Source organism: Strongylocentrotus purpuratus, unplaced genomic scaffold (assembly GCF_000002235.5).
Source record: "Strongylocentrotus purpuratus isolate Spur 01 unplaced genomic scaffold, Spur_5.0 spur5_scaffold_20, whole genome shotgun sequence".
Taxonomy (NCBI): domain Eukaryota; kingdom Metazoa; phylum Echinodermata; class Echinoidea; order Camarodonta; family Strongylocentrotidae; genus Strongylocentrotus; species Strongylocentrotus purpuratus.
Window position 1 is genome coordinate 40408245 of NW_022145606.1, and position 15642 is coordinate 40423886.

At 37.2% G+C, this 15642-nt stretch overlaps 3 protein-coding genes across 3 annotated transcripts; 1 reads left to right on the top strand and 2 right to left on the bottom strand.

The window, feature by feature from the left end:
- Positions 1–1339: 1339 nt before the first annotated feature.
- Positions 1340–5664, bottom strand: LOC115927727. Its single transcript, XM_030993949.1, has 3 exons — positions 5660–5664; positions 4657–4753; positions 1340–1864 (listed from the first exon to the last, which is right to left on the bottom strand). The coding sequence occupies exons 1-3, from the start codon at positions 5662–5664 to the stop codon at positions 1340–1342; spliced, it is 627 nt and encodes a 208-aa protein (XP_030849809.1).
- Positions 5665–6413: 749 nt separating this feature from the next.
- Positions 6414–10435, top strand: LOC100888339 (putative nuclease HARBI1). Its single transcript, XM_003727850.3, has 2 exons — positions 6414–7463; positions 8886–10435. The coding sequence occupies exons 1-2, from the start codon at positions 6724–6726 to the stop codon at positions 9160–9162; spliced, it is 1017 nt and encodes a 338-aa protein (XP_003727898.3). The 5' UTR covers positions 6414–6723; the 3' UTR covers positions 9163–10435.
- Positions 9671–15229, bottom strand: LOC105446320. The gene is made up of 8 exons (XM_011682937.2): positions 14955–15229; positions 13604–13874; positions 12963–13066; positions 12354–12398; positions 11739–11810; positions 11031–11108; positions 10437–10472; positions 9671–9913 (listed from the first exon to the last, which is right to left on the bottom strand). The coding sequence occupies exons 1-8, from the start codon at positions 15075–15077 to the stop codon at positions 9671–9673; spliced, it is 972 nt and encodes a 323-aa protein (XP_011681239.2). The 5' UTR covers positions 15078–15229.
- Positions 15230–15642: the final 413 nt, after the last annotated feature.

Sequence of the window (15642 nt, forward strand, 5' to 3'; positions counted from 1 at the left end):
CATCAAACGCAAGAATAAACTATATTTCCTAATGAATTCAGACCTGTCATAACCAAATATTCAATGTCGTTAGACAAGTAGAGTTGGACATGCATGGATGTAATGAATGGGACGGAAATGCATGAACCAATGCAATTCGTCCATCTTATTTTTAGCTCAGAAGTTGGGGAACGCTAGACCCTATTATTACTAGTATTGACAATTATGTCAAATATCGTTCGGTTAAAAATGAGAAGAATACTTTTCTTCCACCAAAATTTGTTTTCAACAGAATGAATATTTTAGAAGAAAATGAAATAAACTCACTTTTTGAGGACCTCTCTTGCAGTAGTTTAGCGACGCATTTTTGTGGTTGACCTACATGTAAGTTAGACTAAGTAACATCGACTAGCTTTGATCACAGAGCCCTTTGTTTAACCTAACATTTATCAAGATCGATTAAATTTGATTCGATGAAACAGCTCACGAGCATCAGTTTAAAGGCAAAAGTGATTCAGCCTTTAATAAAACAAAATATTTTCAAAGATATTCAGGCACGTAGCCACGGGGGGGGGGGGGGGGGGGCTTGGTTGAACTTTGTTAGACCCCTCCCCAGGACGTCGATCAATTATGTGCCCAGCCCCCCCCCCCCCCCCCCCCCCCGCCCCCCCCCCCCCCCCTAACATCAAACTCTGGCTACGGGCCTGAAGATATTAAAATCGAAATAGAAATTAATTTTAGATGATGAATCAACCTCCGGCGGTGGGGGGGGGGAATCGTGAAAACTAGTCATTTCCCTCTAGATTTGGCATTGTTTAAGCTTCGAAAATTTACTAATTATAAGTCGAATTATGGTCTAGAATGCTACGATATTTTCGTAATAGAGTCTAGGTCGAATTATAATAATAATAATAATAATAATTCATGATGATGATAATTAATTTTATAAGGATAGAAAATCTAAGGTTTGTATTTTAAGTCAACATGGACCCCGGGACATGGACTTACATCAATTTAACTTCCGACGGTGCATAATCCTAATAATAGTATTCAACTGCATATTTTCTAGACCTAGATCTATTAAAATTTTGGATTTTTAATACAGGCATTCAAATTATATTCATTGCTAGTGACTAGACCCTAGTCTACTTAAAAATTATAAAATAAGAATTGAGAGCGATAATCAAACAAAACCCATCTTAACTTTCAGTCAAAGACTTGGAAATTACACCCACGTTTTAACCTTTGCATCTTTTCACGTATTTGTATCACTAGACTCTATGCTTTACTACTGCAAAGTATCTGAATAGAATAATCTAGTAGGATTTTAATCTATTTTATACACGATTTGAACAAGAACCTACCACACGCATAACATCGTCTTCACCCGTCTGCAGCACTCGATGAGGTAAACCAAGTCTTCCTCGACTGTGCACTTCACTCTGAACAGGGTTAGCCACTCCAGGTTCCTGGTTTGTTCTCTGATCAGAAGACCCAGTCCTCTCATCGTCTCTCTCGATACACTCTGCTTCTCTGATGGGAGTGATGGCGGTGCTGTAAGGTCGATGTTTGTGAGCTGCTGTCCTCCGGTCCGACGAAGACAAGCCGTGATCTGAGGTATGTCTCTCTCTGCATCATCGATAGTAATATCGATATGTGTCAAGCCAGGAAGCGATGAAAGCAGACCTTCATAGCTTTGTGACGTCACACTATCGGCTGATAGCTTTGTGACTGGTGGAAGGTCAGGAGGAGATGAAGGGAAACTGAGAGAGGAGTCTGAGATGGTGAGACGGTTCAGTGAAGTGAATGATCTAAGACAGGACCACAACTTTTTGGTCATCTCGGTAGATAGCTGGCATTTCTCTACACGGAGTTGACCATCATCCTGGAATGAGAAAGTAGTTTAATATGTAGAATTTAAAGAAAGGCACCTTGGTATATTAAGTTGACATTAGAATTCAGAAGCCAAAAATAAATAAAAATTATATTAAATACTATACCTGTCCTTTAAATAAATTACTGCCCTCTCCCCCTCAGGAAACGAGTGTTCTTTTGTATAACTTCTTCAACTCTTTCCTAATCCATTCATCCCTTTAAAACTTTATCCCAGAGCTAGAACATTACGTACATACTAAACACACCGGGATACTCTACACTGTAAAATATCTTTAGTTATTGCTCACCAGACGACTAGGAGCCGCCCGTTTGTTCGATGCGATTGTAGAATTCACATTCCAAACACATCCATGAATACACAATCTTTAGTGACATCCATCATACGAACCGAGCTTTCTCAAACGCGCCGAAAAGGGCGCACAATAAGTGTGTAGACTTTTTACATACACGTACTCTCCACTTCACGAAACCATTATCTCCCTAAATGTATCTTTCTGTAACAAAATATCTGTTCTAATTGAGTGCCCTATGACAGCTATTCTACGACAAGAAGGTTACGGGTTGTAATAAAAAGAAGAAAACAAACAACAACAACTTCAGATCCACGTAGCCAGAATAAACATTACACAAACTTTACACAAAATATAAACACATTTGAACTTTGCTGTGATGAAGTCCCAACGTACAATGACTCCACAAACATCTTTATGTAGTATAACTCCCTCACAATGTCAATATATTAATTAAGCTGTAAAACGATGTTTCTTGATTAAAATCGACCGATAAGCTACTCCCGTTTGAAAATTATACGCAAAATTAGCAAGTCACAACATTCGCCTGTGTAACTCAGGCAAAATATAATAATGGATTTCCGTACGAAACAATGGAATCACTTAAATGCCGAGCAGATATAAGTCCCATCACTCAAATGTCTCGCTGCCTTTCTCTGTTTGTTCCTTTCTTTCTAGCTCCTTCTCTGATCTCTTTCACCCCCCCCCCCCCCGTGTATTATGTTAAGTGATGTACACTTTTCTAGAGGCATCCGTTTTAGCTGACTCATGTTTCATGTAATACCCACGTACATTGTTCTCCCTCCCCCTCCCTCTTCCTCTCTTTCTCTCTTCTCCTCTTTCGCTCTATCTTTACCAGCTTTCTTTGCTTTTCCTCAATCTATCGCCATCTAATATTCTCCTGCGTATCACCTCATTTTGTTTTCAACGGCTGTAATCAGTTATTGGACAATTAAATAATTTACCGACTGAATGTTTTGATCATACTATATGTTCAAAATTAGTGACTGTTTACAATATCTTGAATTCATAATATTATATCTTTGTTATGTTATTAATCTTTGTTTTCCTTATCTTTGTTTAGTACGCTATTTATGAGTTAATCAGGTCGACACATATATTATATGCGTTGTTTTATTGTGCAGAGCGCTCAGGGATAGCAGTTTTTAAAACTAAAGAGGAAAGCCTGCTTTAAATAAAACGGTAAAGATGATATAAATAAATATGGCCAATAGATCAATCTCTTTGTATTACAAACATTAAATTTTGATCTGCGAATGGCTTATTTTTTCATGTACACAGGCAACCTGTCTCTTTATTGCATGATATGACGGAGCGGTGGGTTGGTGGATGGCCCTGAACATACCGGCAATTCACGGTTTGTTTTTATGTTTTCAATTTTATTGTCAATCTTTTGTTAATGTAGGGTCATCGAAAGCATAATCTTATAATATTGTAGTTTACATGTACATGCAGCACCTACATCCAATATATTATAACAATAAAAAGGATGCCACTATATTTTTCAAGCACGATATACACATGATATACATTTAAATAAATTTATGTTACACTGTTTAAAGATGTACTTGCATTCCGTATCAGGAAATTTACCCCCTAATCAATCACGCCCGGAAAACCACCCCCAAGGACAACATTCCCCTAAGGACAATTACCATCCGAAAATTATCCTCGAGGACATTTACCCCCTACCTCTGAAAATCAGCCCCTATGATAATTACCCCCCCCCCCCCCTGGAAAATTACCACCTTTAAAGTTCACCCGTGATAATACTTCGGTTTAAATTGTTTCGGGGGTTAATTGTCCTAGGGAGGGGATGATTGTCCGAGAGTGTAATTTTCAAGGGGGGGGGGGGTAATTGTCCTTAACCCTAAAAAGGCCGGGCTATTTGAGGTCTTAGTAGGGCCGGGGGGGGGGGCATTATGGCCCCCCTTAAGATCTCATTGTTTTTTAACTTATGTATTTCATTGTTTTTTTTAACTTACGTATTTCATTGTTTTTGTTGTTTTATTTCATTTCTTACTACAATTCAACTATTTTGACTTCAAAAACAACCACCTAAACTTTAAACAAGACCCACTAACCCATGTTTGATCTGTTTTTAGGAAAAATGACTTTTCAATATGTTTTGTACACAAATCACGAAAATGAGCAATTTTCAGGCCGACATGCAAAGACAAAAGGTCACGTGACCTTGTAACCGTAGGTCCGATTTTCAAAAAAATTATTTCAACAGTTGCGCAAGACTCGAAAGAAAAAAGTCAGCGAGCGGCGGGGCGCCATCCATATGCGTTCCCGAGCAATCGGGAAAATCGTGGAGGGGGGCATAATGGCCCCCCCCCCCCGGCCTTATTAGGGTTAAGGATTAATTGTCCCGTTTGTAATTGGCCGGGGGATGATTGTCCAATAGTTAATTGTCCCAGAACCCTTGTATTCATGTAGCAATTGATATACTTAGTAAGTAACTTACATGCAAGGCAATCACCCCGAGTGACTTCTTTGGATTGTGAAGACCAGTGATGTGACGGCTTAGTCTACCGTCTGCGTATGTACCACAGCCAAGAAGCCTGCAACATAAAAATAATGTGTAAATTGAGTTAAAAAGAGAGAAATGGAAAGAAGATGTTAATTACATCCATTTGTAGATGATTACATGAACGGTTAAAGTGTACCGATCACCTGAATATTATTTATGTGTTTTGTTATGAATGTACCTACCCTCTATTTTAAATAAAACTTGAATAAAAAAATAATAAATAAATAATTTTTTTCCCCCCTTCCACAGGGTTCTTTATTTTCAAAACAAATTTCATCATATACAGAACATCCATATATCATATACAAATAATTAAAGAAATAATTTCCATACATAATGGCTTGACACAGATAATAATCATCACGGCCAAAAACTTTTGTGGCAGATAAAAACAAACATTTATGACAAAATTAGTACTTTAAATATATAATTTAAAAAAAATACCAAACATAAAATACATGATCATGTTTATGTTAGCACATTTCCAACACTCTCAAAATATTTTCTAAAGTGAAACCATTTCTTTTTTAGTTTATTCTCTCTGAGATTTGTTTGGTATATATATTTTTCCATTTCATAATAACGTTTTACAGCTGATAAAATTATATCAAATGATGGTAGTTGATTTCGTAATTTAGCTGAAAATATTTCTTGTCTTACAACCATCAGAACACAGTTGAGTGCATTATTATTGCTACCGCAAAATCCAAACAATTTATTTTGATTTGTAAATTTGATCCTTTCCCCCGTATTACGAAATATCCAGAACTCTAACTTCGACCATACTTCATTAGAATAGTTACAAAAGCAAAAAACATGTATGATAGTTTCATCATTGTTACTACAAAAAGTACACTTCTTGTCAGCCACCACACCAAATCTTAACAAACTGTCCTTCATATATAATATTCTATTTAAAATCTTAATTTGAAACCACCTCATGTTGATATCTATTGTTGACTGAAATGGAATTTGACAGTACGAACCCCAAAGTACATCTTGAAAATCTAAAAAACTTTTCCACTTTGTAAGGGCTTTACATTCTTTTACTTTGTTTTTTAGCAAAGACTGATAAATATGTGAACAACCAACATTTGATTTCACCACAAGGTGCACGGCTTCGGGAATGATAGGTGCTAAGGCCTTACTAGGAGCTACATGTGTAGTCATTTTAAAACCTGACCGAATTGCATTACAAAGACCATAGTACTGGAGGAAATTTGTTTGTATGTCAAATCTCCGTTGAAACTCAAAATATGAACAAAAAGAACCATCTATTTTTAGGATGTCATTCACAAAACGTATTCCTCGTAAATTCCAAGCCCCCCAAAATACTACTTTGTCATTTATTTTAATGTGGGGGTTATTCCAGAGAGGTTGACTTGCAATGTCGTCAATAAGAAGTTCGACCAAGTCTGACCAAGCGAAAAGGACCTCTTTCCAAAATGGATTTGGAGTCAAGTCTGCTAATTTTCTAAAATAATGTGAGCCCATTTACAGGTGAAAAAAATAGGTTTGGGGCAAGAATGAATTGAACATGTGAAAAGTGAAACTTTCTATCTGAGAATTAGTTACAAATCTTCTAATCCATGATATTTTCAGGGATTTAGCATGAATGTAAATATCAATCATCTTAACCCCACCTTTATTATACAGTTGACACATTTGTTCTCTATTGATTTTATCTGGGGAGGATTTCACTAACGCGCGCAATGCATCGCTAACCCTGCGCAGGGGCTTGAACCCATCGCAACCTCACCGAACCCATCGCACATGGACGATGAGTTGCTTATGGATTTCACTAAGCGCCTGCGACGGGTTAACCCGTCGCTAACTCATCGCAGCTTAGCGGATGCTCAAAGGGTGCTCGCAGAGCTGCGATGAGTTCAAAAACGTAACTTCCTGTCTCAAGGTCAAATACTGGCGCGAAAACTTTTATAAGTTTTTGTACACCGGTACGGTGTATGGAGGATTTCGGTTGTTTTGCAAGGTATTTTAATCATGGCTCGCCTTCTTTACATAAATAACGCGAGAGCACTTAATAGAGAGCGTGTTTTTAGGGATAGGACTAATCCATTGGATACATTAAACGATAAAAAGATGCACAAATATTATAGGTTTACGCGACAGGGTGTGATGAGAGTTATTGACTTGTTGGAGGACAGAATTGCGCCGTTGACTCAGAGGAGTCATTCTATTGATGCGAGGTTGCAGATTTTCGTTGCTTTAAACTTTTACGCAACCTCAGATTTTTATTCCAGTGTACTGAAAGATCATGGTGTTTCAATTTCAACTGTTTGTAGAATAATTAATCGTGTGACAGAGGTGCTTGCTAGTTTGAAAGAACAGGTAGTAACATGGAGGCCGGCGGGTGAGAAGCAAATGGAATTTTTGGAGTTGAGTGGCTTCCCGATGGTCGTCGGAGCCATCGACTGTACTCATGTATGGCTTGACGGCAGTCCACTAAAGACAACCGAATATGCGTACGTCAATAGGAAGGGGTGGCATAGCATCAATGTGCAATTTGTCACCGATGCAAATTACAATATAATCAATGTCTGTGCCCGCTGGCCAGGGTCTGTCCATGACTGCAGAGTATTGGAGAATTCCTATGTTGGGCAGGATTTCCAGCGTGGAGAATTGGAGGGAGTTCTCCTCGGTGACTCGGGCTACCCCCAACGATCATGGCTCATGACCCCTTTCCGCAACCCCCAAACACATGCTGAACGTACCTACAATAGGTAAATCTATTTTACTAAATTGAATTAGGTCTACATCATAATACTTTAACCGTTGGAATTAAAAAAAAAAAAATACATATACCGTAGACCCTATTACCCTCTGGACAATCCCCAGGACCCCCCCCCCCCCCCGTCAAGCTACTTAGCTTATTTCTGTAGCCCTCTTGCATCTAATTTACTTAATAATGCATTCAATATATTTTTTTAATTTCGTTTATTATCTGTATATCAAACCATTATTATGTTCATGAAAATGTATGATGAAAAAAAAAGAAAAAAAGATGCAGAAACCAAATCAAATCAAATCAAGGAAACCACACCCCCCCCCCCCCCTGGAAAATCAACACAAAGTCAAATTCCCCTCGCTGAAAAATTACCCATCCGCTCCCAAAATCTATTCCCCCCCCCCTTGTTCATGAAAGGGGAAGCCTACCCTGATAATCCCTTCAAAAAAGTACCATGGTAACCACGTTTTTTTTTGGACCAAATTACCATCCACCATGTATTTCATTGTTTTTGTACCATGATAACCATTAAAAAAAAATCATGGTTACCATGGTACTTTTTTTAAGGGATTATTTCGTTTTGATAAAAGCAAACTTTTTGTGGGGTAATTGTCCTCTTTTTTCATTTCATAGAGGGTAATTTTCCTCTGGGGGGAGGGTAATTGTCCTTGGGAAGTGGTTTTCCTGGGTAGGTTTTTTTTTCTTCATTTCATAGGGGGTAATTTTCCTCTGGGGGGGGGGGGGGGGGGGTATTGTCCTTGGGAAGTGGTTTTCCTGGGTAGGGTTTTTTTTCTTCATTTCATAGGGGGTAATTTTCCTCTGGGGGGGGGGGTATTGTCCTTGGGAAGTGATTTTCCTGGGTAGGGGGATTTTTTTTCATTTTATAGGGGGCAATTGTCCTTGGGAAGTGGTGTTACTGGTGGGAGGGGGTTTAATTTTATAGGGGGTAATTGTCACGCTGGCAATTGGCGGGGGGGGGGGGGGAGTTGTCAGGGGTCGCTTGTCCTACAGCCATATGTTATACATGTTTGTAGGTCTATGTTCATGTATAAGATTATTTTTGATTTATACAATGTGATTCATATTACATGTATATGACCCTTGACCTGCTTAATTATTACCACTGCTATACTGCAGTGTTATGTAGTACATCTTCTTCATTAAAAAAAATAGATTAATGTAGTTGCATTGCCGTCCTCCATCAACGACTTGTTTTGATTGATGTAATATGTTACAATGTAGAGTTTTCTGAAAAATTATGGCATATTAAATTCAAATGGAAGAGATCCTGCAGTGCTGCCACATAAATATCAACAATCTATTAACAAAATATTATGTCAATTATGGGAAATTATTTTATAGTGTATCTGATATACAAATATAATTATTGGTTATTTTTTCAATTTTTGCAATACAGGGCTCACATGAGAGGACGAGTAGTTGTTGAACAGACTAATGGACAGATCAAGAAGAAATTCCCTTGTCTGAGAAGAGGCCTAAGAGTAAAACCAAAGAAGGCATGCCAGATCATCATTGCGTGCACCGTGTTGTACCGGTTATCAAAGGACTGGAAAGAACCCTATCTTGGACGAGACCATGAGCTTCCTGATGTTGGTGTTGATGACTTTGATGGCCCTGTCAACAATGAGGGATATGCAGCACGAGCCCAACTGGTTGCCAGATGCTTTACTTGAAATCTGCTATATCCAGAGACATTGCTTTTCTATTTTTAAAGTACTTAGAAATGCATTGCTTATTGATGATGGTATATGACCCAGAGTCTACATATTGAACATATCCATGTACATTATTATTTTGATTTACTTGAACATTGAAGGTGGCAATGGGATTTGTATGTAAACTGTTTGTATTTTATATACTGTAAATATTATCTTCAAAGGTTCAATGAAAAAAGGGTAATACATGTTTGTATAATGAATATGAACATGTTATGAAGATATAATGTTAAACCATATTAAACTTGAAAATAAGAGATTTTAAGTTTTAAGATTTAAGTATTATTCCAAATTAAGGAGATACTAAACACACAATAAAATGGGTTCAAAATGTTGAACATTCTTTATTTATATATATTTGCAGATTTCTTTCGTATAAACACTTTGAGCATGTGATACATTAATGCCTGTGTCACCCTGTAATATACACAGAATGTAGCAGGACAGAACACTTTAATTATAATGTCTACTGCTCAGCATGCGTTTGGATATCTGCAGCTGTAGATTGGGGAGTGGCAGTCAATATCTGCAGGCACCCATGAATTCCTTGAAGGGTAGTGAGAATCCCTTCAAGAACCTTGACCTTTCTATGCTCGTTTGCAGCCATAGTTTTGTTGAGGGAAAGTAAGTTGACCTCATCTGTCTCTTTTTTCGCAGCTTTCTTCCCCTTCTTCCTCTTTCTCTTTCCTTCCTGCTGAGATTCCTGAGACTAAAATTAAGATATAAGATAAACAAGATTAATAACGGTATTAATAAATTATAGATTTTCTGTTGGAAAAATAGAAGAAATTGAAGAAGCAAGATTTAAGTGTACATAAGGGGAGGTAAAAAACAATTGTTCTATGTAAATAAAGGACATATGAAAGTGCACTGCGGCTCAGTGTTATGAATGTGGCCTCGTTTCCAGTAATGATGACTGCCTCTTGTTTCAAGTTACATGAACCCTTTGCTACTAATATCACTTTGTTTTTTTGATAATCTATACATGTAAGTAATACCTTAACCTGTAGACACGATCATTTAAGTTCCAAATTGTTATCCAAAATATGTATCTAACTATCTACTATATATAGATTTGAGATGAACCTCCTTTTCTCATTCTTCATTTTGACTTGGTGCTAGCCTGAAGACTTGAATACCAGCTATACTGATTTACTTGTATATATATCGGATTTTACTAGCATGCATATATTTTCTGTGAAAGTAAATATGAACTTGAAATTTACACTTACATCTTCGGTTTCCGTGTCCATTCTTGTGGCAGGCCTCTGTTAGAACAAAAATACTGTGATTGAACATTTCAAAAATCAAAGTTTAAAGTTTTATTTCATTTCATGTTATACAGCCTGAAAAGATTATGTATCAGAGTCATTGGCATCTATTGATGTAGATGTATTCAATTTAAATATTATAAGAATGATGAAAACAATAGTTTTAAAACCCCTTAAAAAATGGGCTGGCAAATTTTCACTTAAAATTGTATCATAATGTGAAAGAGGATGTCATTTAAGGCACATTTTTGCAAGGATTTTTAAAACATATGTGTTTGAAGTCAGTTATTGATGAAAGAATACAAATTTAGTCTTTCTGCTTACAACAGAAATTTTTAGCCAGTGGGGGGAATAGTTTAAGTGAAATTTTACCATCAAATTAATTTTGGGCTCCCAACACTTTAGAGGGGCTTTAACAATAAGATTTGTATATGTTTATTAAAACAATGGAAACAGATGTTAGAAAAGACAATGTCAAGGGGTAAATGACTGGAGATTAGTTTCATGAAATGTATGAAAACACTGATGGATATCTTTCATGGACCGAGTCTATACCTTCCTAACAGTCTGTATAGCTCCTTGTAGTGAAGTCACAGTTGCTGGTACTCGCTCAATAGAAAGTGCAGCGTGTTGCTGCAGAGAGACATACAAGACCACATTAATGCTATGCAATCATTATGATCCTTACCCAACATATAGTAACCCTGATGTGTAATCATACAACCCCCCCCCCCTCCCCACTTGTTACAGGGACTATAGGGGGGAATTGGTGTCAAAATCTAAAGAAAACCCGGCCACATGATGGAAAAAACTACTCCCAATACTTTTCTGATTTAAAATCAATTTAAATTTTCTATTAATAAATGGTAGCATTCAAACCTAAAAACATTTATCAAAACAGTAATAAAAAAGGGTTATAAATGTGTATATATATTATATGATTATATTATATAAAGAAAATCGTTAAGAATGCACAATTAATGAAAAATGTACATGTAGTACGTAAATGCTGACATGAGTGGGGTATGACTTTAAGGATAATTAACATCTTGGTACAACTCTTTTCAGCAGAATAATAAAGTCAAATGAGATTGCTAAAGAGAGTAAAGGGAAGAGAGTGAGAGAAAAAGAAAGAAAGATAGAGAATAGGAGAAAGAGAGCGAAGGGAAAATAATATGAGAGGGAGAACTAGAGAGAGAAAGGGGAAAAGGAGAGAAAAAGAGAGAGAGAGAGCGACATTGATCATGGAAAACTGAATCTTACCTTCCTTACATTCTCTTGAGATGTTTGTGATGAAGTCACAGTAGCTGGTACTACAGAAACTTCTGCATGTTGCTGGAAGGAAAACGCAAGACCATATAGTGTTATTCTATTATGTTTATTGTTTTAGTCACTTTGTATATTAAAGGTATAGTCTATGCATTTAAGCACATCTTACTACACATCCACCCCACCCCCTTCTAGAAAAGAAAAAATCCTTACATCAGGCCCATGTGTAAAAAAAAAAATGAAATTACACCACAGCTTCCATAATTAGGTTTCCTTTGTATTAAAGGACGTTGACATCCCAAAGATGAAGTAAGAAGAGATAAGGTCTATTCCACCCTTTCCCCCAAAAAAAAAGGTTTAAATATTTGCATTTTCTGGAGATGCATCACAACACCCCCCCCCCCCTTGGGACACACTCACACTTCAACAGCACTATGAAGATTGTTTAAAACTTTTACTCTTTATATGCTGTAGCATAATTAGCATTCAAAGTGGAATTTTGAAGAAGAAAAAAATTATGCCTTGCTATGATCAAATTCATAAAATTAACAGCAAGAGTAGATGCAAATTTAATGTACTTGTAGACCCTCTTTTTATTAATAATCTTACCTTAACAACTTCTACACCGTTCTTGTGTGATCCACTTGATGGGGCCTAGAAATATGAAAAATCATGAATACATGTGTTTATCAAATCTTTCTCTTAGTCACTGAGTCATTTCGTGGAATTAAGAAGCATTATACACTTTGGCCTCTTGTATTGGGTACACATGTACTTCTTGGGCTTTGTTGGAGTCAGTTGCAGTTTGCTGTTGAAAGTTTGCATTTTAAGTTTTAAGTGTAGTTGTTAGTTTCAAGTAGCAATTTATTTTGATTATTCCTAAGTCACTCAATATAATGGGCAGTTATTCTTGTTATTCATTCTTTTACAACAATGTACTACAGCTAGGAGCTTATGTTTTAACATACTTTAACTACTGGTGTTGTTTGGGGGGGGGGGGAGACTGCAAATTCATGAAGCATATGATGCTTTCATAATAACAGGAACTTTGTTTCAATTTTGAATTAACATCTATTGTAATAAAAGTAAATAGGTGTATTATTTAAGAGTTGAAAGCTTTTTGATATATTCAGAGCCAGAATGGCATTAACTCTATAAACAATAAAGTAGTTAGTGCATGTACTTTTGGCTCTCAACAGACGATTCTCATTCACTTACAGTTTCAGCCATGTCAATGGGAGCTATGCCGTCCCTGAGCTCATCAGGCAGTGCCTGCAGCACCAGCTCGTAGAGTCTGTGGGCCGGCACAAAGCCTCCTCCACCTGTGACAGTTGAGAGAAATGCATGTACATGTATATCAATTAGAGTTTATGTGATACGATGTTGATTTTATCAAAATGCCAATGTAAAATATGCATTTAAAGTCAATAGTCAATATCACGAAGGCAATTTTAAATACAAATTATTCACAGAAGACAATTCTATCTTGAAGTGTTTCTCATGTACTATTCTAAAGGAATTTGATTGCTAACATAGATCATATAACATACATTGAGATTTGCATGAGAAGACATTCCATGGATCAGTCAATTAACCTTTTTCAAGTGTAAAAGGAATAATTATGTACTTTTTTTTTAAATAATTATTTTAAAAACAAAATCCCAGAATGATACAAATCTAATAAAAGTTAGTGCATGGTGGTTTCCTTACTTCCTTATACTTCTTGTCACTTGCCCACAAGAGCCTTTCTCCTTAAGTTTAAGACAGTCTGATTTTATTATTAGGTCTAGTCTAAATTTTTAATTACTAAATCTATGTGTGTGTTGTACATATTGTGAAATAAATCAAGAGAAACCTACCAGTTCCATGCACTTGCTGCTTCCTTTGTGTTGAGTATTTTTTGGCCTTAGAAGCCAAGTCCTGCCATTTTTTCCTCAGCTTCGCCCAGGACCTGTCTGGGCGACCCCCTGCTGCTACTATGTGCCTCCGGCACTCCTCCCAAGCATCCATCTTTTGGCGCTCCACGCCCAAACTTCCCCTCCCGCCACTCCCAAAAAGACGGGATGCGTGTGAGCCCACGAAGCTGCAGAGGGCCACCACCTCATGGTCCTCCCAGGGCTTTCCTCTCTTCTGAAATTTAAAACAAAAACAACAATAGATCAGTGGGAAAATTCATCATTTCCAGTTCCAATCCACTTAATCCACAGACTATTTTAGATCTAGACCCTAGGGCTAGGCTAGACCTAGAGTCTAGATCTAGGTCTAGATCTAGATCTAGACGTAGATTTCTAGACCTAGGCCTAGATCTAATTGATTTTTTTTCTTTTCCATTGTCACTGGGGGGGGGGGGGGGGGGAGATTGCCTCGTTGTTGTTGTTGTTTTAGTCTTATTAAGGGCGTGTGTCATTCAATTATAATTTTTACTCGGCTGGTTGTGCCCTTAGCCTATAGATCTAGGGTCCAGATCTAGATCTAGATCTAGATCTAGAGATCTCTTAATTTATCCTGAGAAGGTGATAGCCCTAACTTAGGCTTGCATGGCCTAGAATTCTACTCAATAAATGAGGATCACATTCTACGATTTAAGTTTGAAAATACCCTTCCCCCACGTTTTGCATATCATCGACATCGCCTAGATTCTAGGCCTTATGCATTAGACCTAGATCTAGGCCTAGGCTATTATTAGTAGCCTAGAGGTCTAGGCCTAGATCTATTTAGAATGCAGCTGTTGTCTTGCTGAGCAAAAAAAAAATGATAGATTCCCTAGACTAGATCTAGATTAGACCTAATTAAACTGTTAGACCTTAACTTAATTGTCTTGGGCTGGCGTGAACCACTTTTTTTTGTCTATTCTGACAAAAATGCTATGAATATTGTTAAGTTTTTGAGGGGCTGTATCTTTTGATAGAAACATCGGTGAGTCTTGAACTTTGAAAAGTATTATTCTGATTACATTTTTTACTCAAATATCCAACAAAAATGGTGACCGGGTTTTGAAACAGTGTGTGCCATCTTAACATCTAATGTAGATAGCAATGTATTCGCCGCGCACGTTCATAGACTAGATCTATGCACAGGCGCAGCAAACCCACCACGAAAACTTGGCGATGAGCCATAACAAAAACAAAATCGTAAACTCCTGTGTTGATGAATAGTTTTGAAAAACCACAATCTAATAGCAACGAAACTTGTAATTCTAAATTAACTTACGTCACTGGCATCATGCATGTTGCTTGAATCCATTTTCAACTTTTGTTGGTGAAGTATCAAGTTGTTGCAGTTAAAACTGGCGGGCAAAAGGACGCTAGTATATAGCGATGCGATTGACCTCATCCTCGTTCACGAAGACTTTACTCATTAAAAATGCATCGCTGCTGCGACGGGTTTAGTGAAATCCTCTGACTCTACTCAACGCAGCAGCGATGAGTAGAGTTCGAACGATGGGTTGGGCGATTAATCGCTCGGCAATGTTAGTGAAATCCTCCCCAGGTTTGTTACCCCATATAAATGCATACAAAGAACGATTTATATCTTTCATAATTTGCGAATTCGGTTCTGGAAGTGAAAGCAACAAATAGTTCAATTTTGGCACCAACAAAGATTTGACTACAGTTATTCTTCCGAGGACAGTTAAGGTTCGTTTGGACCATGAAATAATTTGGCGTTTTATATCTTTATTTTTTTCAGTATAATTATGATTTACCATCTCTACTAAGTTAACCGAAAAATCTATTCCTAAGTATCTCGAATAACCTTCTGATACCCAATTTAGTTTGTGCTCTGGCATTAGCTGTTTTTTGCAGGCTCTATTTTTCCCAATCCATATCACATGAGTTTTTGTAATATTGATCTTTAGGTTTGACATTTCTTCAAAATCACCCAATATTTTTAGTGAGCT

What these genes read in the sequence shown, in the direction of transcription:
- LOC105446320 (XM_011682937.2), bottom strand. Translation starts at nt 15,077, where the DNA reads ATGAGGTCAATCGCATCGCTATATACTAGCGTCCTTTTGCCCGCCAGT. An exon ending in GCAGCAAGTGCATGGAACTG is followed by an intron (nt 13,067 to 13,603) that starts GTAGGTTTCTCT and finishes CAACTGTCACAG; the next exon opens with GTGGAGGAGGCTTTGTGCCG. An exon ending in CTCAAGAGAATGTAAGGAAG is followed by an intron (nt 11,109 to 11,738) that starts GTAAGATTCAGT and finishes GTCTCTCTGCAG; the next exon opens with CAACACGCTGCACTTTCTAT.
- LOC115927727 (XM_030993949.1), bottom strand. An exon ending in TCGGGGTGATTGCCTTGCAT is followed by an intron (nt 1,865 to 4,656) that starts GTAAGTTACTTA and finishes TTCTCATTCCAG; the next exon opens with GATGATGGTCAACTCCGTGT.
- LOC100888339 (XM_003727850.3), top strand. Translation starts at nt 6,724, where the DNA reads ATGGCTCGCCTTCTTTACATAAATAACGCGAGAGCACTTAATAGAGAG. An exon ending in GCTGAACGTACCTACAATAG is followed by an intron (nt 7,464 to 8,885) that starts GTAAATCTATTT and finishes TTTGCAATACAG; the next exon opens with GGCTCACATGAGAGGACGAG.